At 44.5% G+C, this 15,628-nt stretch overlaps 1 protein-coding gene across 2 annotated transcripts in view; it reads right to left on the bottom strand.

Moving 5' to 3' along the window:
* Nucleotides 1-15,628, bottom strand: part of cc2d1b (coiled-coil and C2 domain containing 1B) — a 74,538-nt gene that overhangs the window by 53,382 nt on the left and 5,528 nt on the right. For both annotated transcript variants that reach the window (XM_055641754.1, XM_055641753.1), the window contains exons 2-3: nucleotides 3,836-3,968; nucleotides 1,282-1,385 (exon numbers count right to left, since the gene is read on the bottom strand). In XM_055641754.1, the coding sequence (XP_055497729.1) occupies nucleotides 1,282-1,385; nucleotides 3,836-3,968 (237 nt within the window). The remainder of the gene's footprint in view (nucleotides 1-1,281; nucleotides 1,386-3,835; nucleotides 3,969-15,628) is intronic.

Raw genomic sequence — 15,628 nt, 5'->3', positions numbered from 1 at the left:
TAAATTTAAAGGACTGCGTACACTGGGTTAGAGATTATAGTGCAGTGAAACCACACCTACACAAAACCACAATTGAATAATTGTAAGTATCACAACTGAGAAAGAGTAGTTTGGCTTTGGACGCAGTATCAGAAATATTTTACCAGGATACCTTTGTTCCAAGGCTCACACCAGAAGGAAAGTGCACACAAAGTTAAGTAGCATTGCCAGGAATTTAGTAAGTGGTTTAACAATTTTTTTATGGCCTTAAGAGAAAGCTCATTTCACATTACAAACCCTATTTCTGCTGATTGGAAAGGACTAGGAAGTAAAGATTCAATTTTATAGCCAGGCTCGGGAAGATTATTAAACAAAACCACTCGCAAAGAGGTCGGTAGAAGTTTGGATTCCTCTTCTGCAATGGGAAAGCCTGCTGGGTCAATTGTTATATTAGATGTGATTCATAGATATTTGCCAGTACAAGGTTGATATATGAATTGAGTCATAGAAAAGCTATGACGTGTTTGAATGACGAAACAGAATGGAAAAATGAATTGGCCTACACTTATTCTTATGTTTAATAATAAATTTGTTAAAATTAGCTTCATAATTCATAACAATTAAAGACAAGAATGGAATTAAACAATCTTCATATGATTATAAATACAGATGTTATATAGAAAGATGTCATTCAGCCCATTATGTTTATGCCACTCACAGGAGAGCAACCTCCATTCCACCCCTCCTTAACTACCTATATTCCTGTAATTTATTTTCCCTTATACATGCCTATCTACTTCCCATTAACCTACAATAGGGAGTAACATGTGACCGTTGGTTTACGGTTGGTGTTCCGCGGAGCACCAAGGCAAATTCCTTGTATGTGTACATACTTGGCCAATAAACTTATTAATTAATTCATTTATTAATTCAAAGATACAAAGTGCTGGAGCAACTCAGCGAGCAAGCATCATCTGTGGAGAACATGGATAGGTGACATTTCAGAATGAGACCCCTCTTTATGTCTGCAGTAGCCATTTAAGAAACCAGCACGTCCTTATGATGTTGGAAGAAACCAGAACATCTGGGGGCAATCCCCTTGATCAAAGAAAGAATAAGCAAACAATGCAGAGTGGACCTGAGGTCAGGTCTGAACCTGGGTGCTTAGAGGTGTGAAAAAGCAGCACTACCTGCTGGACATTCTTGCTTTTTGTGAACGGGACTATATTCAAAAACAGATTTATTCCAAGAACGAATTTATCATATTATATTAATTTTATTTCTTCCCAAGTAATAACTTACCAAGAGATCCTCGTCATTTTCAAAATCTTCATCATCGTCATTTTCATCTACATCCTTCATGCATTCTTCAGCCATTTGTGTTATGTGGTCCATTGGTAAAGGCACTATGATTACAATGTACTAAATCAGAAATAGGTATAACTTACTAAATGTCTTTTGTTCTCAAATTATAGCTCATGAAAATAATTATGTATCTGGTACTTTGGCAGATAGTGAATACCGAAGTTGCTTACTGTATTATGTATCACAAGACCCACCTTCATGTTGCAGGAAATATTAATCAACACGTAATGAGCGGCAGAGCCGCATCTGCACCCAGGATGAGGTGTTCCAAACCAGGGCATCGGAGATGTCCTCATTCTTTAGGGAACGGGGATTCGCCTCTTCTACTATAGATGAGGCTCTCACCAGGGTCTCCTCTATATCCCGCAGATCCGCTCTCACTCCCCGTCCCCCTAATCGTAACAAGGACAGAGTCCCCCTTGTCCTCACCTTCCACCCCACAGCCCCCCAGCCGTCACATATAACAGATAATCCTCTGACATTTTCGCCACCTCCAACGGGATCCCACCACTGGCCACATCTTCCCATCTCCTCCCCTTTCGGCTTTCCACACAGACCGCTCCCTCCGTAACTCCCTGGTCAATTTGTCCCTCCGCACCCAAACCACCCCCTCCCCTGGTACTTTCCCTTGCAACCGCACAAAATGCTACACTTGTCGCTTTACCTCTCCCCTTGACTCAATCGAAGGACCCAAGCAGTCTTTCTACGTGAGGCAGAGGTTCACCTGCACCTCCTCCAACCTCATCTATTGCATCCACTGTTCCAGGTGTCAACTGCTCTACATCGCTGAGACCAAGCGCAGGCTTGGCGATCCCTTCACCCAACACCTCCGCTCAATTCGCAATAACCAACCTGATCTCCTTGTCGCTCAGCACTTCAACTCCCCCTCCCATTCCGAATCCAACCTTTCCATCCCTGGCCTCCTCCATGGCCAGAGTCCCACCGCAAATTGGAGGAACAGCACCTCATATTTCACTTGGGTAATTTACACTCCAGCAGTATGAACATTGACTTCTCCAATCTCAGGTAGTCCTTGCTTTCTCCTTCCTTCCCCTCCCCTTCCCAGCTCTCCTTCAGCCTACTGTCTCCGCCTCTTCCTTTTTTTTCCCCCACCCCCCCCCCCCCCCCGACCCCCGACAGCCTGAAGAAGGGCCTCGACCTGAAACATCGTCCATTCCTTCGCTCCATAGATGCTGCCTCACCCTCTGAGTTTCTCCAGCTTTTTTATTTACCTTCGATTTTTCCAGCATCTGCAGTTCTTTCTTAGACATATCTTGAAGGTTGATTTATACAACAAAGGAAACCAGCAATGGGATTAATTTTCTCTTGAAAATACTAAAAAGTCCTAAGGCCACGTTTAAAAGACAATCTTTTCATTTTCTAATTTATAATACTATACTATTTATAATATACCATCTTTACAGACTTGATATATTCGAGGAGGAGAGGCTACGATTAGTAATTTATAATTAAGATTTCTTTTCAAGCAATCAATTCTATTTTATTAAATTTATAGGGAACTGAAGACGTTTAAGGCCTTGAACGCTGTAGTCAATTGCAGTGAAGCAATTAAATTCTGAATACTCAGAGACTGGAATTTCAGAAATACAGATATCTCAGTCAATTATATGGCTACAGGATGAAGTCTTGATAAGATCTGCAGACGAGGTTGAGAATTTTGAACATGAGACCATAATTGAATAGATGCGAGTCAACAAGTACAGGGATGCTGGATGAAAATAGGGCAAAACCGGTGTTTCGGATAAATCTCGAATGCATGCGGAGCACAATAAGGGAGTCCAGACAGGACTCTATTAAAGGCCACTCTTCCTTTAACAGTTCATCATTTAGAAAATAGTATTTTCTCCACGCAGTTTTATCAAAATGTTCTTCTTTTCAGCTGTTCGCATTATAAAACATGAAAGTAAAACAATTAAAGTCATAGCAAGATATGAGAACATTCAACTTATTAGACTGGCGATGTCTTTTCAAAGAAACAAATTACCGGCAACTCCTGTATTACAGCCCTTCATGTCAGTTTAGCCGGACAGAATTCAGAAATCACTACAAAAAATACAAGATATTGAATAAAATTTGCAGCCCTAGTACTCATCATTATTACTGAGAAAGAATATCATGCAGGAATTATTCCCTCTTATAAAATGGAATTCAAAGGGGAAAAGGGTTTTGTATTAAGCAAAATGTGATATGTACAGTTTTCTAGGACTGCAACCCCACAGTAACTTGGGGGTCACCAGTATTTATTTTGAGGACAACTGGTCAAAACTAAGATGTGATCATAATTTTACAATGTTCATGAATTAAAGGTGGTTAAATGTTTTTATTTTTCATTGGAAAGTTGTCTTTCCATGACGTAGGCCATTAATTAACATAAAATGTATTTTACAACTGAGAAATATTCATATTGTTTTAAATATCAAAACAAAACTGTTGTAATTATGGATGAACAATAAACAATGATAACACTAACCCTTTTCTTTGGATTGGGATTTTGTGACTGGCTTCATCCCAGTTATTTCAGCTAATTCCGCTTCCAGATCATCATCAACATCATCTCCTTCAGTAATAATATCTTCACATGAAAAGTCTACAAACAGGCCAAGCTGCAATAAAAAAAAGAAAATATTAAAAAAAACACATAAATGCCTATTAATCTAAAAATTGCACCGATCGTTTTTTAAGAAAGAATTGCAGATATGGAAAAATCGAAGGTAGACAAAAATGTTGGAGAAACTCAGCGGGTGAGGCAGCATCTATGGAGCGAAGGAATAAGTGATGTTTCGGGTCGAGACCCTTCTTCAGACTGATGGGGGGGGGGGGGGGGGGGGGATGCAGAAAGTAAGAGGCAGAGACAGTAGGCTGTGGGAGCTGGAAAGGGGAGGAGAAGGTGGGATAAAGCAAGGACTACATGAAATTAGAGAAGCAATTGTTCATACCGCTGGGGTGTAAACTGCCCAAGCGAAATATGAGGTGCTGCCCCTCCAATTTGCTGTGGGACTCACTCTGGCCATGGAGGAGGCCCAGGACAGAAAGGTCGGATTCGGAATGGGAGGGACAGTTGGTTAATGCGAACTGAGCGGAGGTGTTGGGCGAAGCGATCGCCAAGCCTGTGCTTGGTCTCACCGATGTAGAGCAGTTGAAACCTATAACAGAGGATGCAATAGATGAGGTTGGAGGAGGTGCAGGTGAACCTCCGCCTCACCTGGAAAGACTGCTTGGGTCCTTGGATGGAGTCGAGGGGGGAGGTAAAGCGACAAGTGTAGCATTTCCTGCGGTTGCAAGGGAAAGTATCAGGGGAGGGGGTGGTTTGGGACGTATTGACCAGGTAGTTACAGAGGGAGCGGTCTGCGGAAAGCCGAAAGGGGAGGAGATGGGAAGATGTGGCCAGTGGTGGAATCCCGTTGGAGGTGGCGAAAATGTTGGAGGATTATCGGTTGATCGGTTGTATGTTACAGCTGGTGGGGTGGAAGGCGAGGACAAGGGGGACTCTGTCCTTGTTATGAGTGGGGGGGGGGGGGGGGGTAGATGGGGGGGAAGGAGTGTGAGCGGAGCTACGGGATATAGATGAGACCCTGGTGAGAGCCTCATCTATAGTTGAAGAGGGGAATCCCCGCTCCTTAAAGAATGAGGACATCTCCAATGCCCTCGTTTGGAACACCTCATCCTGGGTGCAGATGCGACATAGACGGAGGAATTGGGAGTAGGGGGATAGAGTCCTAACAGGAAGCAGGGTGGGAAGAAGTGTAGTCCAGATAGCCATGGGAGTCAGTGGGTTTGTAGTAGATGTCGGTCAGTAGTCTGTTACCTGTGATGGAGATAGTGAGGTCTAGAAACGGTCGGGTGATGTCGGAAATGGTCCAGGTGAATTTGAGTGTCGGATGGGTTAGTGATGAAATGGATGAAGTCAGTGAGTTCTGCAGGGGTGCAGGAGGTAGCACCAATGCAGTCGTCAATGTAGCGGAGGTGTAGTTCGGGGATAGGGTCACTGTACACCTCGAACAAAGATTGTTTGAAGTACCCTACAAAGAAGCAGGCATAGCTGGGACCCATGCGCGTCCCTATAACTACGCCTAGGATTTGGAGAAAATGGGAGGAGTCACAGGGAAAGTTGTTGAGGGTAAGGACCAGCTCCACTTGGCGGAGGAGAGTAGCCAGTGATGGTGTTTGAGATAATGGCCTGGTGCTCGTCTGTGGGGTCATGGTCCAAGGATACGTCGAAGGAGGTGTCTGAGACTTGACGTCTGGCCTCAGACCGGTAGAAATCAGCGTGCCAGACTACCACGGCACCTCCCTTGTCGGCACGTTTGATCACCCATTCGGGGTTGTTGCACAGTGAGTGGAGGGCTGTACGTTCAGGGGGGGGGGGAAGAGGTTAGAATGAGCAAGGGGAGTAGAAAGATTGAGGCGGTTGATGTCCCGCCGGCAGTTTAAAAGATCTAAAGGAGTTAGATGGCCACAAGGGGGAGTCCAAGAGGTTGGGGTCCATTGGAGATGGGAGAAGGGGTCTCCAATGGAAATAGAAGTACAAATCCAAAGAAAAGAAGTACAACATAGCAAAGATGAGTGGGAAGCAAGAGAATTGGGTAATTTTTATAGAGCAACAGAAGATGACTAAAAAGGGAATACGGGTCGGTGCTGGGATCGCAGCTATTTACAATATACATCAATGATTTAGATAAAGGGATTCAAAGTAACAGTAGCAAATTTGCAGATGACACAAAGCTGGGTGGCAGTGTGAAATGTGAGGAGGATGCTATGAGAATGCAGGGTGACTTGGACAGGTTGGGTGAGTGGGCAGATGCATGGCAGATGAAGTTTAAAGTGGATAAATGTGAGGTTATCCACTTTGGTAGCAAAAACAGGAAGGCAGATTACTATCTAAATGGTGTCATTAGGAAAAGGGGAATTACAACGGGATCTGGGGGTCCTTGTTCATCAGTCAATGAAAGTAAACATGCAGATACAGCAGGCATTGAAGAAAGCAAATGGCATGTTGGCCTTTATAACAAAAGGAGTTGAGTATAGGAGCAAAGGGATCCTTCTGCAGTTGTATAGGGCCCTAGTGAGACCACACCTAGAGTATTGTGTGTAGTTTTGGTCCCCTAATTTGAGGAAGAACATTCTTGCTATTCAGGGAGTGCAGCGTAGGTTTACAAGGTTAATTCCCAGGATGTCGGGATTGTTATATGCTGAGAAAATGGAGCGACTTGGCTTGTATACTCTGGAGTTTAGAAGGATGAGAGGGATTCTTATTGAAACATGTAAGATTATTAAGGGTTTGGACATGCTAGAGGTAGGAAACATGTTCCCAAATGTTGGGGCAGTCCAGAACCAGGTGCAACCGCTTAAGAATAAGGGGTAAGCCATTTAGAACGGAGATGAGGAAACACTTTTTCTCACAGAGAGTTGTGAGTCTGTGGAATTCTCTGCCTCAGTGGGTGGTGGAGGCCGGTTATCTAGATGCTTTCAAGAGAGAGCTTGATTGGGCTCTTAAAGATAGCAAAGTCAGGGGATATGGGGAGAACGGGGTACTGATTGGGGATGATCAGCAGGGCTAGAAATTAGCGGTTGCCCGGGTTCCAATGACCACCTAAATGCCGAGTCATTTTGCCCGGCTTGGCCCTGCAGATACTGGTTTATACCGAAGATAAACACAAAAAACTGGAGTAACTCAGCGGGTCAGGCAGCATCTCTGGAGAAAAGGAACGTGACATTTCGTATCGACGGCGGTAACAAGCTGCGGTGCGAGGCAAAGATACTAGGTGCGGCGTGACGGAAGGTCGGAGCGAATGGTGTGCCCGGCACAGCAGCAGCGGCTCCACCTCTTTGTCCTCCCGCACCCCGCCCGCACTGATAGCGGTCGCTACTTACCACTCCACCATATCCGCTTTTAAAACAAACCCTCCTGCACGCCGAGGCGGGGAGGGAGAGAGAGCTTGGGGCTCTTAAAGATAGCAAAGTCAGGGGATATGGGGAGAACGGGGTACTGATTGGGGATGATCAGCAGGGCTAGAAATTAGCGGTTGCCCGGGTTCCAATGACCACCTAAAGTGCCGCCGGGCAACCTAAATGCCGAGTCATTTTGCCCGGCTTGACCCTGCAGATACTGGTTTATACCGAAGATAAACACAAAAAAACTGGAGTAACTCAGCGGGTCAGGCTCCCCCTGGAGGAAAAGGAACGGCGGCACTCGTGTCGACGGTGGACAGCTGCGGGCGAGGCAAAGATACTAGGTGCGGGGTGACGGATGCGAATGGTGTCCTGTCCGATGAGCGGCCGACCCTTCCTCCCGCACCCCAACCGCACCGGTCTCTCTCTCTCTCTTGTACGCTTTTAAAACAAACCCTCCTGCACGCCGAGGCTGGGAGGGAGGAAGGAAGGGGGAGGCCTCCTTTCGCCGTTTGAAGCAGCTGCACCGCTCGGCCCTGCACATTCCTGTCGGCAGGCGGACGAGGGGAGGCGGTGGCGAGTAGATCCCAACTGCCTCCCCCTTTGGCGGCGGCACTTGGCGGTGGACAGGGACGGCCAAGGTAGCGGGGTGATGATGCCATTCCTGTCCGATGAGCGCCGACCTTCCTTCCTCCCCACCTCCCCTCTCTCTCTCTCTCTTGTACGCCCCCCTCCACCCGTCTTGTAGTGATCCTCCCATTCATCTTTTACTGATCCCACTCATTCATCCTGTACTTGTCCCCCAATTCATCCTGTACTGATCCCCTCATTCATCCTGTACTGATCCCCCCCCATCCATCCTGTAGTGATCTCCCCATTCATCCTGTACTGATCCCCTCATTCATCCTGTACTGACCCCCCCCCCATCCATCCTGTAGTGATCTCCCCATTCATCCTGTACTGATCTCCCCCATTCATCCTGCACTGATCTCCCCCATTCATCCTGCACTGATCTTCCATTCATCCTGCACTGACCCTCCATTCATCCTGCACTGATCCTCCATTCATTCAACCTGCACTGATCCCCCCCCATTCATCCTGTAACGATCTCCCATTCACACTGTAGCGAACCCCCCATTCATCCTTTAGCGATCCCTCCATTCATCCTGTAGCGATCTCCCACTTCATCCTGTAGTGATCCCCTCATTCATCCTGTAGTGATTCCCCATCGATCCTGTAGCGACCCCCCCCCCATTCATCCTGTAGTTATCCACCCATTCATCCTGCACAGACCCTCCGATCCACACTGTACTGACCCCCCCCCCCCCCCCCCCCCCCCCGCCATTCATCCTGTACTGAACATCCCATTCATCCTGCACTGATCCCATCCCATTCATCCTGTACTGATTCCCCCATTCCAAAAGAATGGGGAGGATCAGTCTGAAGAACGGTCTCAAACCGAAACGTTGCCTATGTCCTTCGCTCCATAGATGCTGCCTCATCCGCTGAGTTTCTCCAGCATTTTTGTCTACCCCCATTCTTCCTGTACTGATCCCCCATTCGTCCTGTACTGATATCCCATTCATCCTGTACTGAACCCCCCATTCAACCCCTCTGACATCCCCCGCGCTCTCCCCTCACAATTTTACCTACTCCAACGCGCACTAATTCCCCTGCCTCAATCCATCTGCACCAATGGCCTTCTCAATCCCCCCATCTATCCATCCCACACTGGTGTGAATCACACACCCCCCCCACCCCCCGACTCAAGTGCAAATGTCTTCAGAGCGAACATTGACTATGTTTGATAACGGAATGCAATCAAATGTGTTTTAATTCCCAATGTTATTTGTTTTAATCCATAAAGATGGATTAATTACATTGTGAACTCGTGAAACACTAAAACCGTAGTGTTCGATTGTCACTGCTACCGTTGACACGTTATTACAGAATTCATTCCAATGGCAAATCAATGCTCTTAATATGGAGTATCAGTACTGTAGTTAATTAATGAGTAACATTCACAACTGTGCATTGGATTTATCCAGGTTTTACTTCTACAGTCGGTCACATAAAACACAAATTTGGTCAGGAGATATTTCAGTTAAAATTTTAACGTTAATTCTGAAGTGGGAATGATGGAAACAGCATTTATCAATATTTTTTCTTAATCTGCTGCGCAACAAACTGGGTATCTTCATTGCTGTTCACAACACATACATCTAATCTGAATGTCCAGTAATGTGGCGTTTTGACACCTTTAAACATATTACCAATAGAACATTTGCTGCAGTTATGTCCTTTGGCCATCTCTTGTCAGTTAGTGTAATGTTTAACCTGTCAGATGGGTATAGTCGGTTTTAACAGCTATTATCATAAAATGCCTTCAGAAATTTCCTTGCAACCTGTATATTTTGTTATGGATAAATTATGTGGGAAGCGAGAGTGTTTCTGTACCAATAGCAATAACGACCCATGCTATGGCCATGTCATAATTTTCGGTCCTTCACAGAAAACATGCTTGCATCAATCTGTAGCGTGCATGGTTAAGCATATATGTTACCATGGGCCAAGATTTATTGACACAGGTTGATCATACGCTGAATAATCCAACCACATTTTTGTTTAGAAGTGGAAAGAAATAATAGAAATTGCATTAATTGCAATGTGTAAAAAGAGTTCAGATACTGTATTATAATTCTGCTGCATGTCTTTGTGGTACATATCATGTCTTGATTGGTGAATATGTTTAGTTTGTGACTTTATTTCAAGCAGAAATAATATGTGAATGCTTCATTGAGCATAATTCCGACTGGTAACTACACACTTTGTCCGAGCACACTATCGCACGTGTCATGCAAGCCGGCTTAAATTACCACCTAAACTGTAATTTGGCAACCTAAAATGTTGCCGACGTTGCCTGGCTGGCAACAGGGAAAACAAGTTAAGTGAGAGCCCTGATCACATTGAATGGTGGTGCTGGCTCGAAGGGCCAAATGGCCTTCTCCTGTACCCATTGTTGATAATTCCTTAGCTCTGCTCTCACTCCCCATTCCCCCCCCACCAACTCGTAACAAGGACAGAGTCCCCCTTGTCCTCACCTTCCACCCCACAGCCCCCCAGCAGTCACATACAACAGATAATCCTCCGAAATTTTTGTCACCTCCAACAGGATCCCACCACTGGCCACATCTTCCCATCTCCTCCCCTTTCGGCTTTCCACACAGACCGCTCCCTCCGTAACTCCCTGGCCAATTCGTCCCTACCCACCCAACGACCCCCTCCCCTGGTACTTTCCATGCCACCGCAGGAAATGCTACACTTGCCGCTTTGCCTCCCCCCTCAACTCCATCCAAGGACCCAAGCACTCTTTCCAGGTGAGGCAGATGTATAGCTGCATCTCCTCCAACCTCATCTATTGCATCTGCTGTTCTAGGTGTCAACTGCTCTACATCGGTGAGACCAAGCGCAGGCTTGGCGATCGCTTCGCCCAACACCTCCGCTCAGTTCGCATTAACCAACCTGATCTCGCTGTGGCGCAGCCCTTTTAGCTTGCCTTATAGATCAGGGTGGACATAATTACAGTCCTTGGAGAGGATATTCTTTGGGGAATTGTCCAGTCAAGAGTGTTTAATTGTCTAATGTATGAAAATGGAACAATGAATCCTTATTCGTGGCTAAATACAATTAGCTGGCGAAACTCAGTGGATCTGGGAAGGAAATGAACGAACACCATTTCGAGTCGTGACGCATCATCAGACTGATTCAGGACTGAATAAGGCTATATGGGCAGAACTTGGAAACAAGATTGAAATAATAACTTTGATGGACTATATTATAGGCCTCTGTCTCTATTCTGGTTTTACAAATAACTCAGTCTGGTTCAATACTGACCATCAGTGTTTTTCTGCTGCTGGTTTTGCATACTTGACTTAAGAACCCATTGCTGTTGGCCTAATTGCTTCCCACCATTACAATGGAAAATTAAAAAGGGAGGCTTTGTACTTTTTCAACCTGCATTAGCTATTTTAAGATTCTTGATATTTCCTGCTGTCAGCAGTTTCATGTTTCAGTTTCGATTTCCCCCTGTCATTCCTACAGATGACATACATCCTTCTAAACATATCCTATCCATGTTAAAAAAATTGTTTTTAAACGATGTGATAGTACCCGACTCAACTACCTCCTCTGGCAGATTGTTCCAAACACATAGCACCCTTTGTATAAAAAAGTTGCCCTTTAAGTTTCTTTTAAATCTTTCCCTCCTCACCCAAAACCTATGTCCTCTGGTCCTTGATTTCTCCACTTTGGGTAAACAACTTTGTGAGTTTACACTATCTGTTCCTCTTACGATGTTTGTACACCTCTATAAGATAAGTCCTCATCCTCCTGCGATCCAAGGATTAAAGTCCCAGCCTGCTCAACCTCTCAGGTCCTCAAGTCCTGACAACATCCTCATAAATCTTACCTGCACCCTTCCAGCTTAACAACATCTTTCCCATAACAATGTGACTAAAACTTAACACAATACTCCAAATGTAGCCTCATCAATGTCGTGCACAACTGTAGCATAACCTCCCAACTTCTATACTCAATACTCTGACTAACGAAGTCCAATGTACCAAAAGCCTATTGGCCACCCTATCTACTTGTGATGCCTCTTGCAAGGAACTATGTACCTCCATTATCCTCTCATCCCTCTCCTCTACGACACTCCCCAGCGCCCTGCCATTCACTGTGTAGATCCTACCCTGGTTTGACTTCCCAAAATGCAACACCTCGCACTTTTCAGCCCACCTGCCCAACCAAGCAAGATCCTGCTGCAATTTTTGACAACTATCTTTGCTATTTATACCACCCACTAGCATCAATTGCAAACTTATAAATTAAGCCTTATACATTTTCATCCAAATGATTGATATAAATGATGAACAGCAATGGCCATGTACCGAATCTTGAGGCAAAACATTAGTCATGTGCCTTGCTGAAATCCATATATACAACATCTACAACTCTGCCCTTATCAATCTTTTTGGTTACATATTTGTGAGACATGATCTCCCATGTGAAGACCATCCTAAAACCGTGACTATCGCTACTTAGTCCTCGAGTATCTAAATGCACGTATATCTTAACCCTCAGAATGCCCTTTAGTAACTATCCATCCACAGATATTAGATGTATTAGTAGCGATGTTACAAAACCTACCTACCTTCAGCGACGCTACAGATCTGCCACTGGATCTGTGTGCGACTATGCCGCCTTTGGGGGGGGGCACGGATTAAAATGCAAGTTTGTATCGCTTGTCGGAGAGGGATTTCCTCGGGCTGCTAGTCAATGAAGAAAAATTGATCGGACTTCCGTTCCCGGTTTTAAAAAATATATAAATCGCTGGACAATTTAATAGTTGGATTAAAGTAAAAGGCAACTTCTAACACCCTCAATGCTTTCAACGTGACGGATCGTAATATCAGGACAAAACAAAGGATGCCGTTTATTTCACATATAATCTTGCTTCTTGGGGTGGCTTTAGTCTAATTTTATGATGTGAAAATGTTATTTAGTCCCCAAACGATTCGACCATGTCTGCCAATATGGGGTTAAAATTCATGGCAACGTTCCAATCGATCGCATTCCAGAAACACCCACTCGCAAGATGATTTAAATTCCCTTTTTTTTGGACAATCATGTCATAAATCGTCTATATTTTGTGTAATTGTCCATCCATAATCAATATTTTTATAAATATCCACAACAGTTCACATGTATTGCGCAAAAAATAAGAATTTTGATTATATTAAGAGTGGATGTTTCTAGATTAATTTATGGGAATTAAACATTAAATTCCTTCCATTTGGCATACAAGTTCATGACAGTGAGATTTAAAAATCACGTTATATTGTGAATTCTTCTGTGAATGGAATCAGTTTGTTATTTGGATACTTAGGCTATTTAAAAATGTTAGCCTTTTCTTATGAAATGGATAGATGTTTAGATCTAGTAATTGAATTTAGATGAATTTAATTGATTTGTTGAAACTGATGAATATTAATTTTTTGTTGGGTATTTACTATTTGTTTTAGCGTTTAACTTTATCATTTCTACCTTTTTTCGAAAACTGCAAATAACTTGTTTCTGTTAATGCTGTTCAGTGTTTTTTTCCCTTTATATTTTAAACAGATGTCTCCGAAGAAGAAATGCAAAATTGTCAATTCAGCTAAAGAAACTGATTTAGACAGCATTCGCAGTGATTATCCGAATTTGGATTACTCCAAATGTGATGATTTACAGGACATTCTTAATGGGAAAGTAGTGGGCAGAAAGGCATGTCATGCGTGGTTTGAAGAGCAAAAACTTGTTTACAATGACAAAATTGAAAAGTTGAGGAAAAACATGGTGTACAGAGTTGCTTATTGGTTAAATCTGGGGAGTATGATGATGCTACTGATTATGATATGCCAACGTACCAGCTAGCAACTGATCGTCTCCATAAAGACTTAGTCTATTGCTAGAAATCAGGGCCGGATTTACGTATAAGCTAGACAAGCTTAAGCTTAGGGCCTCGAGATCTAGGGGGGCCTACTCACCTCGCTGCCTCGCCAACCGTCCGCCCAACGGGACCTCCTACTCTTTGCCTGCTGACCCTGGCCACTCCACCGCCCTCCAGCAGCCCGCAGCCATCGCCTTACCTGCAGCCTGGACTCAGCACCGGGCCTGAAGTTTGAACGCTGCAGATTCCCACTCCCCTGGTTTGACTGCGCTGGGTCCTAGTGCTAGGCCCCATAACCCTGGTAACCTCAGTGGCTGTTCCACTGGGTCTTCTCCATTACCCTCAAACCATGTGACCCCAGCTCTTCCCCACCCACACTACAGTCCTCATACCCCCCTCCCCCCTGACCAAGCACCACCCCTCCACCAGACATTGCCTCAGTTCACTCACCTGCCTTCCTCCGGCCCCAAACCCCATCACTGCCACAGGCCCAACACTCCAGAGCTTCAAACGGCGATCCAGGTAAGGTATCGCCCACTCCGCGGTGAATCCAATATCTATATATCTATAAAACTCTGTGACTGACGACTTTCTGCCTTGTGATTCGTGCCCAATACTCGCAGATGTCCAATCGGAATGACCGATGCTCGCAGATGTCCAATCGGAATGGTCGATGCTCGCAGATGTCCAATCGGAATGGATCCTTTTACTTTCTTCCTTTGATTCACTGCCACGCCGAATCCAGACGCTCAATCTCCCAGATCTTTTCCATTTCGGTGGAGACTTCGCTTTTCTTTCTAAGTATCCGCTCCTCATTACATTTCGTCGCCTTTAAGTACACGCTTTTAATAAAACCTTCTCCCCCCCCCCACTCACTCATTTTGTCGCCTCCTGCTGGCCAGCGACCATAACGGCTGCTGGCGCCCGCATTTCAACCTCAAGAGACGGCATTTAATTTGCCCTTTCAAGAACGGCTTCAGTTCGAGGACTACGTCTCCTCTGGGGGCTACGGGTAGGGAACGGCTGCGTTGGGGGAGCAGACCCAGCGGGTCTGCCATTGGTCTAGTGTATTTTAAAACCAACTGTTTAATTACAACATACAGTAGAATCTGTACACTGTCACTGTCGGGTAGTCATGGTCTTCTAGTCGTGGGGGTGGGGGATTGGGAGGGGGGGCCTCACAAGTGAAATAGCTTAGGGCCTCTCTTCATCTTAATCCGGCCCTGCTAGAAATTGTAATTTATTTACCTATCTGTTACGGACTTACTGCATATAATACAATAATATTAAAGTTCTGATCTTGAGAATATCACATTTTTGAATTTTCAAAGCAATCTGGGTGTTTATTACTATTTCCGTCACAATGGTCAATTTTGTAATTAGCTACAATTAGGTAACTAACTAATGATATGCTTTAAATTCAGGTCATCCAAGAAAGATGTTTCATATTTGTTTCAGAATGCTTCAATCTATAATAACTGAAAGTTTCATTCAGTTCTCTTAATTTTTAAGAAAGTTATGGGCTTTTGACTGTTCTCGATCACAGCATTTATGTTAAGTCAATGGAAAAGCAATAGGGAACAAGATGCTAATTTCGAGTATGAAAATTGCCATAACCTTTTTAATACTGAAGATATGAAAGTGAATTAGGTCTCAAATTAAACTTCTTTTGATGCTTTATCTGATGGGATAAATTGCAGACTTGATTTTTTAAATCTCAAAAATTTGTAACATTGCTATGTATTGGCCTACAGTTCCAAGGCTTTTCGTTGCAGCCTTTCTTAAATTGAGGCACAAGATTTGCAACCCTCCAGTCTTCTGGCACCTTATCCGTATTTAACGATGACTGTGAACCTCAGCCAGGGCACCTGCAATTTCTTCTCT

The sequence above is a fragment of the Leucoraja erinacea genome, chromosome 10 (assembly GCF_028641065.1).
Source record: "Leucoraja erinacea ecotype New England chromosome 10, Leri_hhj_1, whole genome shotgun sequence".
NCBI lineage: Eukaryota > Metazoa > Chordata > Chondrichthyes > Rajiformes > Rajidae > Leucoraja > Leucoraja erinaceus.
This window is presented reverse-complemented; position numbering and strand designations above follow the sequence as displayed.